The following is a 15,829-nucleotide window of genomic DNA, read 5'->3' as shown; positions in this document are numbered from 1 at the left end:
TTGTTTTTGCCATCTTTGTTGAAGAGTCTGAGCAATTATGTTTTAGTTTATTTTATGCCAGTGTTCATTTTTAGTTGGCTAAGACTAGATAGTTTAAGTAGCTTAGGCAGGCCTAAAGTTCAATGGATTGTTCAAAGACTGAGCTTAAATCAGAATTTGCTACTAAAAGTAAGACTAAGATGCTAAAATACTTTTAATCTTATTAGAATTACTAAAATTACTAGGTTAGGTGGGGTCATCCCTATGTTCCCCAGGTTCTATGTTCTCCAGGTTTTATGTTCCCCACTCACCCGGCCCCCCAAAAAAGGTTCTATGTTCCCCGCTCAACCAAAAAGAGGTTCTATGTTCCCCACTCAAAAAAGGTTGACTAAGAAAAGGTTCTATAAAAGGTTCTATGTTCCCCACTCAACCATGGAGGCTATGGACAGTTCAGAAGTTATTATGAAAAAAAAGGAAAAAGGGGGGAGCCTGACAATGATGTCACTAGTAGGCAGGAGTGTTCCCTTAAAGATTGAGTGCCATGATCCCCCCCCCCCCCTTATACTAGGAGGGAGATTTTTTTCAGTGTACAGAAAGTATTAAAAGTATTCACCTTAGCACCACCCACCTGAACTTAAGTCTCGCCCACAGCTGTTGTTGTATGATAATGTGGGAGGGGTTAGTGTTATGATGTCACTAAAATGGTGTTATTTCGATTGGGCCTTTTGACTCAAAGGCTTTAAGCTTTCAGGAAGAAACCAAAAATACACAGGGAAGACATATTTGAATATTATAACCACACCTGGGGGTCTATTAGAGTAATGTTAACTCTATAGACACACGCAAAACTGAAAAAGTACAAAACTCACGGCACTCCATCTTTAATGATTAGGTAAGCAGAACGTTTTTTTTCCCCTGTAAAAGTCTCCTTTTATTGATTTCAGCTGTTACAATTCCAAACATGCAAACATGACCCACTTTAATTAACTTGCCCCCATATTAGAGTTCTCATCGGGCCCGAAAATGCTCGGGTTTGTGCAGAATTTGAGAACTCTACAGAGAGTAAAAGTGAAATGCCATTTAGCACCATCTTCATAATAGATGTCGCTTCTGTTGTCTCCCCTCGTCCGTTCCGAGCTGTTTTGGAGAAATATCACTTCCATGATCAACACTCTCACCGGGGGAGAGCAAGCCTGCAGACAGATAACCTTGCATGTTTTTCTTTTCTTTTCCAACTGTTCAAAAGCGATATAATGCGAGTTCAATGCTTTCGAATTAGAAATCTTTTCCGCAAGTGTTTCCATACCCCATTTGCGCAATAGCCAAAAAATCCACCCCCTGCAAGCGCAGAAGTGTTTTTGCGAAAAAGGAACACTTATTTGCATTTGAGGTGTTTCCATTCAGGATTTTATTCGCAAGAGCCTTATTGCGCAAAACCACAGCTTTATGGAAACATGCTTAGTGATGTTGCAAATCCCCTCTGACAGTATTCCTCCATGTTTGACACAAGGTTTGAAAGGTTCCTAATTCCTGCACATCACACTACCTTCTAATCCCAGGTGTCTCCAAGCTGTAACGACCTGGCGGGGAAGGAGCTGCAGCCCCGCAGACGGCGCCGGACACACGTCCCAGATAAACCCAACTACTCGCTCAACCTGTGGAGCATCATGAAAAACTGTATCGGCAAGGAACTCTCCAAAATCCCAATGCCCGTAAGTGTTGAGCTGCACGGTATGTGCACGTCAATTAACACAGAATCTCACTTGGTGTGTGCTAGACATTGCATCTTCTGCGTTTCCCCTTGCAGGTAAATTTCAACGAGCCTCTGTCGATGCTCCAGCGGCTGACCGAAGACCTGGAGTACCATGAGCTGCTGGACAAGGCGGCCCGCTGTGAATCCTCCCTGGAGCAGATGTGCCTGGTCGCTGCCTTCTCCATTTCCTCCTACTCCACCACGGTCCACCGCACAGCCAAGCCCTTCAACCCCCTGCTGGGCGAGTCCTACGAGCTGGACCGCCGGGAGGAGTATGGCTACCGCTCGCTGTGCGAGCAGGTAAATAACACTGCTGGGAACGCCTAGTGCACGTGTTCTCACACACACACACACACACACACACACACACACACACACACACACACACACACACACACACACATGTACTTACTCGCGCACACACACAGAGCACGCACCCACTCCCTCACATTTGTTCACTGATTATTTTATGGGGAATACTTAACGAAGCATCAGTCCTGCTGTGCGGTGTTCTCTTTTATTAATATTCTATAAAGTAATCCAATCGCTGTAACGGTAACCTTTCACTCCTTCCCACCCTCCTTCTTTTTCTCAGGTGAGCCATCATCCTCCTGCAGCTTCTCATCATGTGATTTCCCAACGAGGCTGGACCCTGTGGCAGGAAATCACCATAGCCAGCAAGTTCCGTGGCAAATACATCTCCATAATGCCTCTGGGTGAGACGCTGTATAACACAACATTTCTAGGCTGTGTATAATATCAAGGAAAACAAATGAGTAAAGAAATTGGACACCGTACCGATAGTAGTATACTAGGTGAGTGCTATTCTGTATACAGTACCACTTGAGATTAGGAGACACCCCCACACAAACATACACAGTTACACACGCATGCACTCTCTAAAGCCACAGAAACCGGCATGAGAATGAATCGGATGGATTTTATGACCCCTCGTGACAGATACATAAAGAGAACTCTCTCTCGGGATGGTGTAGGGCATGGGCCTGTCAGCCCAGGATAAATTATAATGAGATAGATTTGATAGATGCACATCTAATAACACCACACTGGTATTTATCTGACCTGTTTCGTATTATATTGCTCCTATGGGGATTTGTGTAATGGAGGGAGGGGGGGGGAACTGAAGTGTTAGGGACTTGCGGTGCAATACTTGTTGTTTATTATCTTGGGTTAAGCCTCTGTGGGGAAATTATGACATTTCCTATCAACTGCACGAGATGGTGATTTTAGAAAAAGAAACGTACTGTCACTTCTTCCTCTTCATCCATATGCAATGTAGATCACTGAAATACAGACATAATATTATTCTCCAAAGTGACACCATCGGGTAACCCTTCTCTTGTTCTGTTTATTCATTTCTCTTTTCTGACCATGTCTGTTCTCAGGTGCCATTCACTTGCAGTTCCAATCCAGTGGGAACCACTACGTGTGGCGGAAGGTCACCTCCACTGTGCACAATATCATCGTTGGCAAGCTGTGGATTGACCAGGTCAGTTTGCTCCCCTTCCTCATTGGCAGTCTTTAAAGTACTTGCTTAAATATGCACACTTTGGGGCCCCTTGCAGTGGAAGTCCCATGTATGGGGTCACATAACCCAGCAACCCTATGCAAATTACGCCACTGCCAGTCTCATACCCTGTTTAGATCTAAGCATTGTGAACGACGCGTCAATCTGCTCGTACTCTTCTCACACACACACACACACACACACACACACACACACACACACACACACGCACACACAGAGCGCACACACACAGAGCACACACACACACACACACACACACACACACAGTGTGTCCTTAGGGTTAGGCTTAATTCAACACGAAGAGTGTAGAAATTATACCAAATGGACCCATACAAGTCCATTTGATTCCATTTGTAGTAGGACCCAGGTTGGACATCTCGTGCCTTGGTCTCTGTGCATACAGTATGTCCTGTCTGTGCCTGCTGCCCTGCACTGTTCGGTGGACGCCAGTGCTGCGTACCCGTGCATTTAGAACGTCTCGTCTACCCCTGATAGCCTACTACTAACCCCACCACATCCACGTCCACAACTGAAGAGAAAACTCACACTAAGGTTACGGCATGAGTGGGAACTATCAAACACTTGGTTTGACAGCGTCAGTGGGAATTAATAGCCTACAAACTGCAACTGCAGCCTACAAACTGCAACATAGCGGTGAATGTTTTCTGTTGCGCATGGCACATGGTGGTCTGTCAGATCAGACCGTATGCCCAGAAGAGCAACGTAACATCTCGTAACGTAACGTCAGAAACACAGAACACCTCAGCTTCTCCCAATACAGTATGGAACATCTTATTCTGAATCTGGTCATTATTAGTTTGAGTTTTTAACCATTTCAAAAGGTGTCCCACACAAGGATCAATACTGGGCCCAATCCTTTTTAGTATCTATATAAATAATATCACCTTATCTTTAAATAACTGTAGCTGTCATCTGCATAGAGATGACAGCTACAGTCATTTATTGTACAGCAGACTATACAGCGACAGAAAATTGGCTTTTTTGTATAGGCCAGCTTTCCTGTCATTAGCAGAAAGAGGGTAGTTGAGGCAGTGTTCCTGTCTGTCTTGGATTATGGAGACATAGGGGCTCCATCTTGAGCCACCCCTTACCCCTTATCCCTAAACTTATTTGCCATTTTTACTATTTTAAAACATTTACAAATAGTTCAACTAGCCGATCTACATCTACACGTTGTTAGCTTGTAGATCGGCTATTTGTACTATTTTAAAATGTTATAAATAGTAAAAATGGCAAATAAGTTTAGGGATAAGGGGTAAGGGGTGCAACATATACTGTAGAGGGCATAATCTATAGACATGCAGCAGCATCCACTCTTAAATCCCTAGACTCTGTTTTTCACTCATCGATTCGATTTATTACGGGTGATAGCTATGGTACTCACCATTGTATATATTATTTAACAAGGTTGGATGAAAATGACACTGAAAATGAGTTTGATTACTCAGTGTAAATTCGAGAATAAACAAAACTTGAATGAATTATATATTGATATTTATTTTAAAAACGCTATTTAGTCATGTTCTATTTGAGCATTTTGGTAAAAGTAACTAAAACGTAATGTATTGCTCTTGTTCAGACAGTAATAATATGTAGTAATAAAATGAAGATGGTAAGTAATATTGAATGTATTCAAAATAAAAGTACCGGTAACTTTCCCAATACTTGCTATGGCTGCTGTGTATTACAGAATGTTATATTATCCATCATCCAGCTATTGTGTGGCTACTGTGTGCACGTTACAATATGATATATAATCCATCCATCCAATTTATGACTACTGTGTAATATATGTAATATAATCCATCTAAACGACTGTGGCTCAAGAGGTAGAGCAGGTCGTCCAATGGTCCATGGGTCGGCGGTTCGAATCCCGGCTCCTCCTGTCTACATGTCGAAGTGTCCTTGGGCAAGACACTGAACCCCAAATTGCTCCCGATGTGCTGGTTGGTACCTTGCATGGCTTCCGCCGCAATCGGTGTATGAATGGGTGAATGTAATGCACAATCTATGTAAAGCGCCTTGGATAAAGGCGCTATATAAATGCACCATTTACCATTTAAACATGGCTGCTGTATGTTACAGTATGGTACAGTATATAATTCCTCCATCCAGCTGTGGCTGCTGTGCATTACATAAAATTATGGTAGGAATACCGGAGAACTCGCCAGTTTACCAAGTCGCCACAGGGAAAATTCTTCATCAGTGTCTTCATCGTTAGGCTAAGATGCTGTCTTCATCAGTAGTATGTCAAACCCACAGATGTTATAGTTCATTTCCAAAGTGATCAAATTATTTTGTGCAATTAAATGGTCAGCTAGATGATGATAAAAAGGTGAGTATGTGAATACCAATGATAAGTAGGCCTACCATTTCAGGAATTGTTTACTAATGAATTGCATTGTTTCGGTACTTTGATGTTTAAACTTTTAGCATTCCTACTTTCTCTAGTGTTAACTCTAAACAACTATACTCTCTCTCTCAATTCAATGCAATTTAAGTGAAGGTGAAGTAAAACAAAAATGCACTAAATCGCGGCGAGTTGGTAAACGAGCGAGTTCTCCGGATACCGTATATAGTATATAATTGACTGCTGTGCGTTACCCTATGGCAGTGGACCAGTGTTCCCAAACGTTTTAGCTTGTGACCCAAAAGAGAGATTAGACGTTTGCCTGGGACCCAAACTAGTGAAAATAGCAGCTCTACAAGCTCACAACGCCGCGTGAAACATTTGGCATTTCTTAGATTTTTCTTTTATTTCTTCCTGAAATTACTGAAAAAAATCATTGAGTTTTGCTTTCAATTCATGAAACATGTTTTGAAATAATATGAATTAAATTAAAAACAAGATGTAGGAAACAAAAAACAAAGGGACCCACAAATATGTGCTTGCGACCCACAAATGCGTCCCGACCCACTGTTTGGGAAACAGTGACCTATGGTATATAATTCAAGCAAGCAGAGCAGAGTGCTGTGAAGAAGGGAAACTGGAGCATGGTGTTACAGTGCACCAGCGTTGTGGTCCCTGGGGCTTTATCTCACTTTGATCTCAAATAACACCATGAAATAACAACCTCTCCTTTGTGCGAGAAAGATGGCCCTGTTAATCTACTGTACCTGTCTGTTTGTCTAAATGCCTTGTGTGTCATAGCTTCTTGTCCAAGAGATTCCATCTTTCATTTGTTTTATTTTTTGAATGTCAGGTTTAATAATACATAATTACCACTTTCATGGAATGTATTCTGCCTTTTTGTGTTGCTGATTATATTTCCTCTGTCTGTCTGTCAATACAGCTTTGTTGTAGAACACAGACAGGCATAACGAAATGCATCACTTCATTACCAAAATCAGAAACGCAGTGGTAGGCTGATTGTGAAGTCGAGAACATGGCTATATAACTTGAGGAACCGTTCAATGGAGCCATCTTGAGAGGTTTTTGCTATACTTTCAATAGGGTGATGTCACGTTCTCTTTCTAGACAGTGTCAGGTTCGATCTTTGAGACTGGCTTGATAAACCGCAGCATATTAAAACAAATATGATTTTCCATAAATCCTTTGTTGATGGGTTTTGATGTCTCACTGAATTTGAAGTAATAATGGATATTATTGTGTGTGTGTGCGTGCGTGCGTGTGTGCACGCTTGTTTGTGATGGATACACTCGTAGATGCTGATAAAAATAAAAAAATCCACTGGATAAATGTTATTATAGGGCATGCCTCCTGGTCGAAATTATCAATCTACTTAATACGCCTGAGAAAACTATCCACGATCATGAGGTTTATGATATACTGTGTACATTTAGATATCGTCTGCTGTTATGTTAATTGATTGTAAAATAGTAAGAAGAATGAAAATTGTGACTATACTACTACTACGTTTTATTCTGAAAGTAATGGGATGGTACATGTTTTTCTTTTCTCCCTAAGCATCCATGTCTTTCCTCTCTCTGTCTCTGTCCATCTGTAAACCACTTCTGGGTATTGATCTGATTTCATGTTCTCTGTTCTCTCTCTCCCCCTCTCTTTCTTTACCCCCTACTCCATCTGTCTGACCCTCTGTCTCTGTGCAGTCAGGGGACATTGAGATTGTCAACCACAGGACAAAGGAGACCTGTCAGCTCAAGTTTTTACCCTACAGTTATTTCTCCCGGGAAGTTCCCCGCAAGGTAAATCCTTTCTCTTTCAGGTTCAGCCTACATTGATGTGTGGTGTGCCCATAAGCTTGGCATTGAACTTATGTTGTGCTGCCTCCTGCTGGATAGTATCTGCATGCTTAAACTAATTCATTCCACAGAAACTAAAGATAAGCTCTTGGGATATGAACCATCAGTTTTATTATCTCTGCCAGGAGATTGTGTGCGTGCGTGCGTCCGTGCGTCCGTGCGTGCGTGCGTGTGTGCGTGCGTGCGTGCGTGCACGTCAGGAGATCATGCTTTCGGCTCTGTGTGGGTCTGTCTGTTGAGTTCCACGCTTATTTATTTATTCCTTGTTTTTCTTATATCCAACCATCTAGGTGACGGGTGTGGTTGCAGACAGCGGAGGCCAGGCCCACTACATCCTGTCAGGTACCTGGGATGAGAAGATAGAGAGCGCCAAAATCGTTCAGAGTAGTCGTGGGGGCAGTGCTTCAGAAGGCAAGCAGAAGACTGTCTACCAGACCCTTTCCCCCAAACTACTTTGGAAGAAGTACCCTCTCCCGTAAGCAAGAAAACAACAACAAAACGGATTGCTTGGCTTCTATGTCATAATATTGTGAGCCCAGTTCCTCTTTAACTCTTACGCTCTTCTTCTCCTGGCTCTGTAAGGGAAAATGCTGAGAACATGTACCATTTCTCGGCGCTGGCGCTGACCCTCAACGAGATGGAAGACGGAGTGGCAATATCCGACAGCCGCATGCGACCTGACCAGAGGTTGATGGAGGCAGGTCGATGGGACGAGGCCAATTCAGAGAAACAGAGGCTGGAGGAGAAACAAAGAGCTGTGAGGAGGCGGAGGGAAGCGGAGGTCACAGATGCTCTGGATGAAGGTGAAGACAGAGGGACAGAACGAAGGAATAGGGCTGGTTTTATTTGTGATAAGGAAAGAAGAAAGGGACATACAGTAACTATAATAACTATACCTACACTAAACATTAAAACCTTATCAAGGCAAATGTGCTGCTTAACAAAAATGCTGCCTTTTTCTCAGTTTTTTCTAGCAAAAGGGTCATGTAACAGTTACATTGGTGACACTGAAAAAGACAGATGTGTGTACTACAGACATACAGTATAAGTTAATATCATGATTACATTATACATACAGCAAGATTGCAGGTTTGTTCATATTATATTTGGATTACAAAGCCAATGCTGTGTGAAAGATGCAGAATGTGAAATAAGGTTCAAGGTGTCCACAACCTTCATGTAAATGGTTATGACTGGAGGAGGAGCTAGTACGCTGTGCCAGCAAAGGCCCCGCCCCGGCTCACTTCAGGTCCAGAAACTCAGGAAACGGCACTGAGATCGAAGGAGTGGCATAATGGAGAACAGTGGAGTAGAATGAGGACCCAGCAGAGGCGTATCACCCCAGTGGCATACGTGTGTGTGTGTGTGTGTGTGTGTGTGTGTGTGTGTGTGTGTGTGTGTGTGTGTGTGTGTGTGTGTGTGTGTGTGTGTGTGTGTGTGTGTGTGTGTGTGTGTGTGTGTGTGTGTGTGTGTGTGTGTGTGTGTGTGTGTGTGTGTGTGTGTGTGTGTGTGTGTGTGTGTGTGTGTGTGTGTGTGTGTGTGTGTGTGTGTGTGTGTGTGTGTGTGTGGTCTGTAGAGCTAGATTGTATTTGATGTACCCATGACATATATCTCTCTTTTCCTCCTTTTATTGGTGGTCAGAGTGTGATGACTCTGGTGAGTGGGGGAGGCCTTGCGCCCCCCTATCGTGCATCACCACCTTCCCACTTCCACACAACCAACCCACCCACCCCAACTTCCCCCATCTTGTCCCTGTGTGTGGTCTGCCTCTGTGTGGGGATTGCATGATATCCCTTCATATCTACATTTTCCCCTGCATACAAGTGACATTCTCACTTAAAGATGCTGTAAGTGATATTTGTTATATACAGTAGCTCTATAATAACTTACCAATCATTGCTATGGATTGTTTGTTCAGTAAAAGGGGTCTCTGTCTCTCTAGCTCTTTAGCAGACAAAAAAATACATTTTAACAAAATACTTTTTGTAATAATCAAAAAATACCACTTATAACATCTTTAACCACAGCAAAAATAGCATATCTACAGGCTCACAATACGTCCCAAATGCAGCATGTTGTGAGCTTGTAGATTAGCTATTATCCCAGAATGTTCACCTATTTTCACCAAATGTTCACATATATGACATGCACAGAGAATAGGCACAGGTTCATGTGACAATGTAAAGGTTTAGCCGTATCTGTCACGTTACAGTCATTACCAGTGGTTCTCAAAGTGGGGGCCGGCGACCCTAAGGATTCCTTGAGGGGGTTTCCAAATGGACTGTAACTCTGAGTGTCCATTTGCACACTCAGAGTTATGGTGGTCCATGAAATAAAAAATCACACCCGTGTGAACTGAGTGGTGCAACCCCCCCCCCCCCCCCCCCCCCCCCCCCTCTCTCTCATTAGCAGGCAACAGTGCAGCACTATCTCTCTCTCTGTTTCTGGCACAACAGCGCCACTTTTGCCCCTACTGGTACTCATAGTCACATAGTCACAGGTTATAGTCACATAGGTTAACACGGACATTGCTGTTCCTTGGAGTGGTTGCACCACTCAAAAATGTGAGAACCGCTGTTAAAGACATAGAGTTTCCAATATTCAACAATTATGTTCATCTCGATGGGCTTCCTCTCGAGTAATGCAGGTGCTTTCCTCTTCCTCTCCCTCAGGTCGGGAATATGAAGGCTACCAGCCAGTGTGGTTCCACCAGAAGAGGAACTCCATCACTGGAGAGACAAACTTTGTGTACAAGGGAGGTTACTGGGAGGCTAAGGACAGACAGGACTGGAGCATGTGTCCTAGTATCTTCTAACACAGGCAACCCTCCCTGCAGTACTCTTAACTTCAGTGGTCCTGCCCTGGTCAGGTAACCGCACGGAGGGCTCGGCTGGCTTACGAGCACTGCGTAGTAAGACCTTTTGTGAGCATGAGAATGTATTTCTCGCTCGCTCCCAGAACGCACTGTACCTTCAAATGTCCACTTTGACTTTGTTTTAGTTTTTTTTAATACAGAGGAGGAAATAAGAAGAAGGAAAAGAAGGGGTCTTCCTTAAATAATCCCCCGACCCCTCGTGAAACTAGATGGAAAAGGCAGTGAGTGCGTGGACATGTTGGAGATGGTTGGAGTTTTTAAGGCGACCTTCAGGCGTCTAAAACAGGTGCTCTGTGAAAATGCTACCCATGTTGCACTTTCCTTTGTTTACCTCCAAAACAGGCTCAAATCATATAAGGTGGACAAAAAAAACATTATTCAGGCGCACATAGAAGAAGATTTGGTTAATGTTGCATTTTCGCCTGTAAAAAAAAAGAAAGAAAGAAAGGAAAAAGTGTCTTCACATTTTCTGTTTCATCCAGATGAATAGAGATCATGCTGGGCATAGATTCTAAAGCACGAATAACTTTCCTCTTCATCTCCTTGGAAATTATTTCCAGTGTGTTCTCTCCAGTTGCTTCATGAAGAAGGCAAAGTCCTGAATGTGGAGTCGAGAAAGTAATGTCTGCTACTACTCCTCATTAACAGCTAACTAACTCATTGGGCAAATTAGCTTTCAGTGACAGCATATAGAAAAAAAGTGTCAATTTAACGCAATTTCAATGAACACTGGATTTTACTTTGCAAACCCGTGTTTTTTCTGAGCTGATGCATTTAATGAATGACATATATGCAGCAGTGTTAAATATTCTGTCCATTATGTGTGAGTGTTGGAATGTTGTCGTGTGCACATTAGAATTCTTCCAACAGCCATTTAGACGATTGAATGTGATTTATACTTACAGTACTTGTGTGCCTGTGTCACACACTGAAAATAGCAGATCTACAAGCTCACAAGGTGAGCTTGTAAATCTGCTAATTTGCACGTCAGTGTCATGCACTGGCGTGCTAAGTATAAATCACTCTTAGTGCACTTGCAGTGATACAGTATGGCCTGTTTACTTTTAGAATACCAATTGCATCTTAGACTGATTTCATTTAAACAATCTCCACTTTCAAAGTTTTCAGATTAGTATGGTTCTAATACATTACAAAGCGAGATGTTAATACTTTAGGAATGCCTTGTCAGGTTTTAAACACTGGAGTAAAACGTTAAACTCCATAAAATCCATATTCCTGGTAAAGGAGTCTTTGTCCTAGAAAGTTAATAAGCACTTTTCACTGTGGGTAACCATAGTTTAATACATATCTGTGTGTTGATGTTGAGAAGACATCCTCTACAATTAGTTACCTTGTCTTTCAGTGCCATGTGTTCCCAAAGTAACACATACGTACTGTAGCCTTGGTGACCGTTTTCAGTGATGTGTTTCAGAGGTTGTACAAGTTATAGTCAGCACCAAAACACAGACTTGTTGAGTAATCTACCACATACATACATACATACATACATACATACATACATACATACATACATACATACATACATACATACATACAGTGACCAGCAGGTGGTGATTTCTATAGTACAGTATACTGTATATTACAGTGCACATCGCTCGTTTCTATTTGAAAGGTTTCCAAATGGACTGTTTGAGGCACTGAACCGAGTAGGGATTTTGAACTGCCCGGTGTGGTGTTCTACTGATGGAAGGTGAGGAGCTCTATAAGTAGACAGGGCAGGTTCCTGTAGCACACCACTGTGCCATTATAGCTCCAGCCACTGAGGTGTGGCCCAGCCTCTGATCACTGCTCAATTGTTGCTCTTGCATTGGATGTGCAACAGATATGGAGAATCTGATCTGGGATCAGTTTAGCCTATGAAGGTACCGTCTAGTCTTTTGCCTTTTAATGACTGAACAAAGGAAAAGAGTCCCCTGCAAGCTTTGTGCACTACATGTCTATGGTCAGAGTTTTGAGAACAAGTTAGTATTCTTTTGCAATTACTGTTAGGAATGTAGACTTTGAGCTGGAGGTATTGTACCTACTGTCTAATAGTTTGTGTGAATATTTTACGATAACAAAATTATAATATAAAATTAAGAGTAATTATTCTAATCTATATATTACATTTTCTGTACAGTGCAGTTCAAATCTGAAATTTGAATGAATGAATGAATGAATGAAGTTTAATTTTTAATCCAAATCAATCCTGCCAAGTCAGAAGTTGATTCTGACTTGTATTCCTCACTTTGGCTGCAGATGTGATGTTTTATATTTACAAAAGAAAATGGACTTAACACACTGAAACATGATTTTATAAAGAGTTCTTGATACTAGAATAATGTTTACCTTCAGTTCACAGATTACTTGCATGTCTGGCAATGCCTCTGGTGGGCAAATCTAAAGGGTGTGGAATATCACCTGGAAAACAGTGTCATTCACATACAGTAGAATGCCTTTCAACACTTAATGTATATTGCATAGGATTAGGTCAACAAAAATAATAGATTTTATTTGGCGAGTGGCACAGTTGTGCAAAGAAAAAAAAATCCCGTAGAGTTGGACAGAAGGAGATCACCAGGGGGAGCCATACAGGAATATGAGCTGGTAAAATGTGAAAGGCTAAACTGTGAAATTCTCCATCAGATTAGTTGTTTATGGCCCAGAATAGTGTTCATATCCATATCCACCCACGCTCCATTTCAGTGCATTTACGATTAGTGGTTGTTGCAAGAACAGTTTGACTAGTCCCTTTCTTTCTTTACCGTTTGTTTTCCCTTGGTGTCTGTATCCAAAGCACTCTATTTACATTTCCACAATCATATATTAATTCTTACATTGTGTACTTAAACACAAGCCCTCACACAAGCACATATATACTGGTACCTACTGGACTGATACACACTATCTACAGAGTAGGTAGGCAGGTAGTGTTTACACTTATGTACATTAACAGGAGTACAGGCTGACTCTTTCTAATGTGCAAAGCTGGGATGGGCATATAGCTGCAACAAGTTTTATTTTTGCTAGATGTACAGTACAGATCACACAGTATTAACAGTTGAGGAACACAGAACACTATCAAAGTGGGGGAAGACATAAATATGTGAGAGTTACAACTTGAGATTCACTAGAGATTTACTTTAATATATTGTGTTTGACATAGAGGATTTTATATATGAATATACATATTATATTTTGAATGGTAATGGAGAGCTCATACATTTAATACATCATCATACATATATTTCCAAATAACTTGACCTCAGTACTTGGTGGTGATGTAGCCTACCTACAGACATTGCCCTAGTGAGGGGTCTGTCTGCTCAGTTAGAGACAGAGCTGTAGCAATAAACGTCTAATTTATGCTTCTTATTTACGCCCATGTCACTCACAAAAAAAGGAAAAAGAAAAAAAAGAAAATTCAGTAAAGAATAATTTGTTTCACAAAGCAACACAATTGTACAAAGAAGTATAAATTAGCCATGAGAGGACTTATGACGGTTCTTCTTGCTTCCGAAAACCATAGTTGTCTCTGCTTCATGCAGAAAGGGAATAAACCTACCAAAGTATATTTGGAGTGTACTGTAGACTGAGAATAAGTCTTCAACTGCCTTCCCTATGTAAGGATTCTAATGTAAAAAATATTTTTTTGTTTTTGTTTTGTTTGTTTTTTCAGATTTCTAATTCATCCCAAACTTAATTTGCTACAGTTTGATGCTTTTAATGCTTTGGCATTTTTTGCTTATACTGTAGGAGAGTAAAGAGACAGAAGACCAAGGGCAGGCCTGGGCCGTGGCTCAGCGGTCCAGGCACTTTGGCTGGTAATCCAGTCTGGCAGTGTACCGCAGGTTCGACTCCCGATCCTGACGGCCTTTACTGCATGTCACCAGCCCATTTCTCTCCCCATTTCCTGTCAGCCTACTGTCTATCCCTCTATTAAAAAAAATAAATAAAATAAAGGCGAAAGCCACAAAAAATTCAAACCAAGGGCAGATAGAGGGGAGACATGATGAGTTGGATTCGAACCAAGGTTATTATCTTAAATAAACAAAACATGAATGAAATAACAACACTTTCTTTTTTCCCCCCCTTTTTTTCTTTTTAAGCTGTGCCAGTTTTTACTCTGATTTATTTTAATATATTTTATCTGGCAATATGTTTTGTTGAGTTTTTCACAATACTTTTCAGACCTTTTTGAATTTGACAAATACCCCATGTTACAAAAAACACTAACGCAAAGAAATTAAAACTGAACTGAAATTGAATACAAATAAAAACTATAATAACCTTGAATCGAACCGTGTCCTCAGATGGAGCATGTGTTCAGTGCGCTAACATGATGAGCCACCAGGTACCCTGGTTTGATTTAGCTTTAATTTTTATGCTTTTGTTGTCTGTCTTCTGTTCACTCATGGGTGCCATTATTATTTTTTACACATAACGATGTATCCATGATATCTGTATGCACAAGGGGTTGTGTTTGCGTGCGTGTGCGTGTACACGTATGGCATACATTTCCTCATCATTCTATGCTGCTTGGTTATTTTGAAGCAGAAGTAAAGTAATGAAGATGGGGAGCTTTCTCATGCCTTGTCTAAACTGCCCTCTGCTACTCCTTGGGACTGTGTAACTCATCGCCTTGTTGTGAGATGGTGCTGGTTTTGATGATGATGGTTGTGGTTGTCGTGATGAAAAGTATGAAACGCATCACAACAGGCATCTTTTACGAGAGGGTGCGAGGGAAGGACACAGGTAAATGTATAATAACCTACAGCATCTGTACCATTATTACAATTATTACCCCACCTCCACTCCAATACACACAGGTGTATTCAGGTTTGACTACAGATTCTTCAACTGAGGTTTTGCTTCTTTTTTTTATTGTGTATTTTCTCCCTTAATTTATACTCATATAACATTGTCTTTAAAAAAATTAGAAAGACACAATGACGACAAAAAAAAGGTAATAAAATTGTTACTGTTGGCACTGGATCTCTGTCTGCTTATTCTGGGTGCCTGCCATGGCAGAAACAGGTTGAAATCCGAAACACATACTTAATCGTAATTATACATGTTCCGAAACTTTGACGTCTATGGCCGGCCGCACGGTTTACCAAAGCCCCGCAATATATACATCAAAACGTGCGGCTCGGCCGGGAATGGTGTGCTTGTGCTTTTCTTTCCAATTCGCGTTACCGTGCCGACGTAATTCGCAATAAACGACGCGAAAAATCCCCATTCAAAGTCAATGGGGAAACGCGGGTAAAAACAGAAAAAGACGTGTTACTTTGGAGCCACATTGCTCTGGCATACTGTTACGTAGAAACACGATTTAAACGTCAAACAGCACACAAGGCCATCGACTTTGTCGTGGTTCAGACGGAATTCGAATACGTGTCAGAGTGTCGCACGCCCAGAGAGAGAC

General features: G+C 41.6%; 1 protein-coding gene across 5 annotated transcripts in view; it reads left to right on the top strand.

Annotated features, from left to right (window-relative positions):
- osbp2b (oxysterol binding protein 2b) overlaps positions 1 to 15,396 on the top strand; it is a 65,883-nt gene extending 50,487 nt beyond the window's left edge. For 3 of the 5 annotated variants that reach the window (XM_079515498.1, XM_079515497.1, XM_079515501.1), the window contains exons 7-15: positions 1,539 to 1,691; positions 1,787 to 2,032; positions 2,328 to 2,448; positions 3,139 to 3,242; positions 7,374 to 7,469; positions 7,817 to 8,001; positions 8,109 to 8,329; positions 9,168 to 9,182; positions 10,199 to 15,396. In XM_079515498.1, the coding sequence (XP_079371624.1) occupies positions 1,539 to 1,691; positions 1,787 to 2,032; positions 2,328 to 2,448; positions 3,139 to 3,242; positions 7,374 to 7,469; positions 7,817 to 8,001; positions 8,109 to 8,329; positions 9,168 to 9,182; positions 10,199 to 10,341 (1,284 nt within the window). In that variant the 3' untranslated portion in view covers positions 10,342 to 15,396. The remainder of the gene's footprint in view (positions 1 to 1,538; positions 1,692 to 1,786; positions 2,033 to 2,327; positions 2,449 to 3,138; positions 3,243 to 7,373; positions 7,470 to 7,816; positions 8,002 to 8,108; positions 8,330 to 9,167; positions 9,183 to 10,198) is intronic. The other 2 variants (XM_079515500.1, XM_079515499.1) reach the window with 1 other exon arrangement.
- Positions 15,397 to 15,829: the final 433 nt, after the last annotated feature.

This window comes from Electrona antarctica, assembly GCF_951216825.1.
Source record: "Electrona antarctica genome assembly, chromosome: 12".
Lineage (NCBI taxonomy): Eukaryota > Metazoa > Chordata > Actinopteri > Myctophiformes > Myctophidae > Electrona > Electrona antarctica.
Note: the sequence above shows the minus strand (reverse complement) of the source record. Positions and strands in the feature narration are given on the sequence as shown.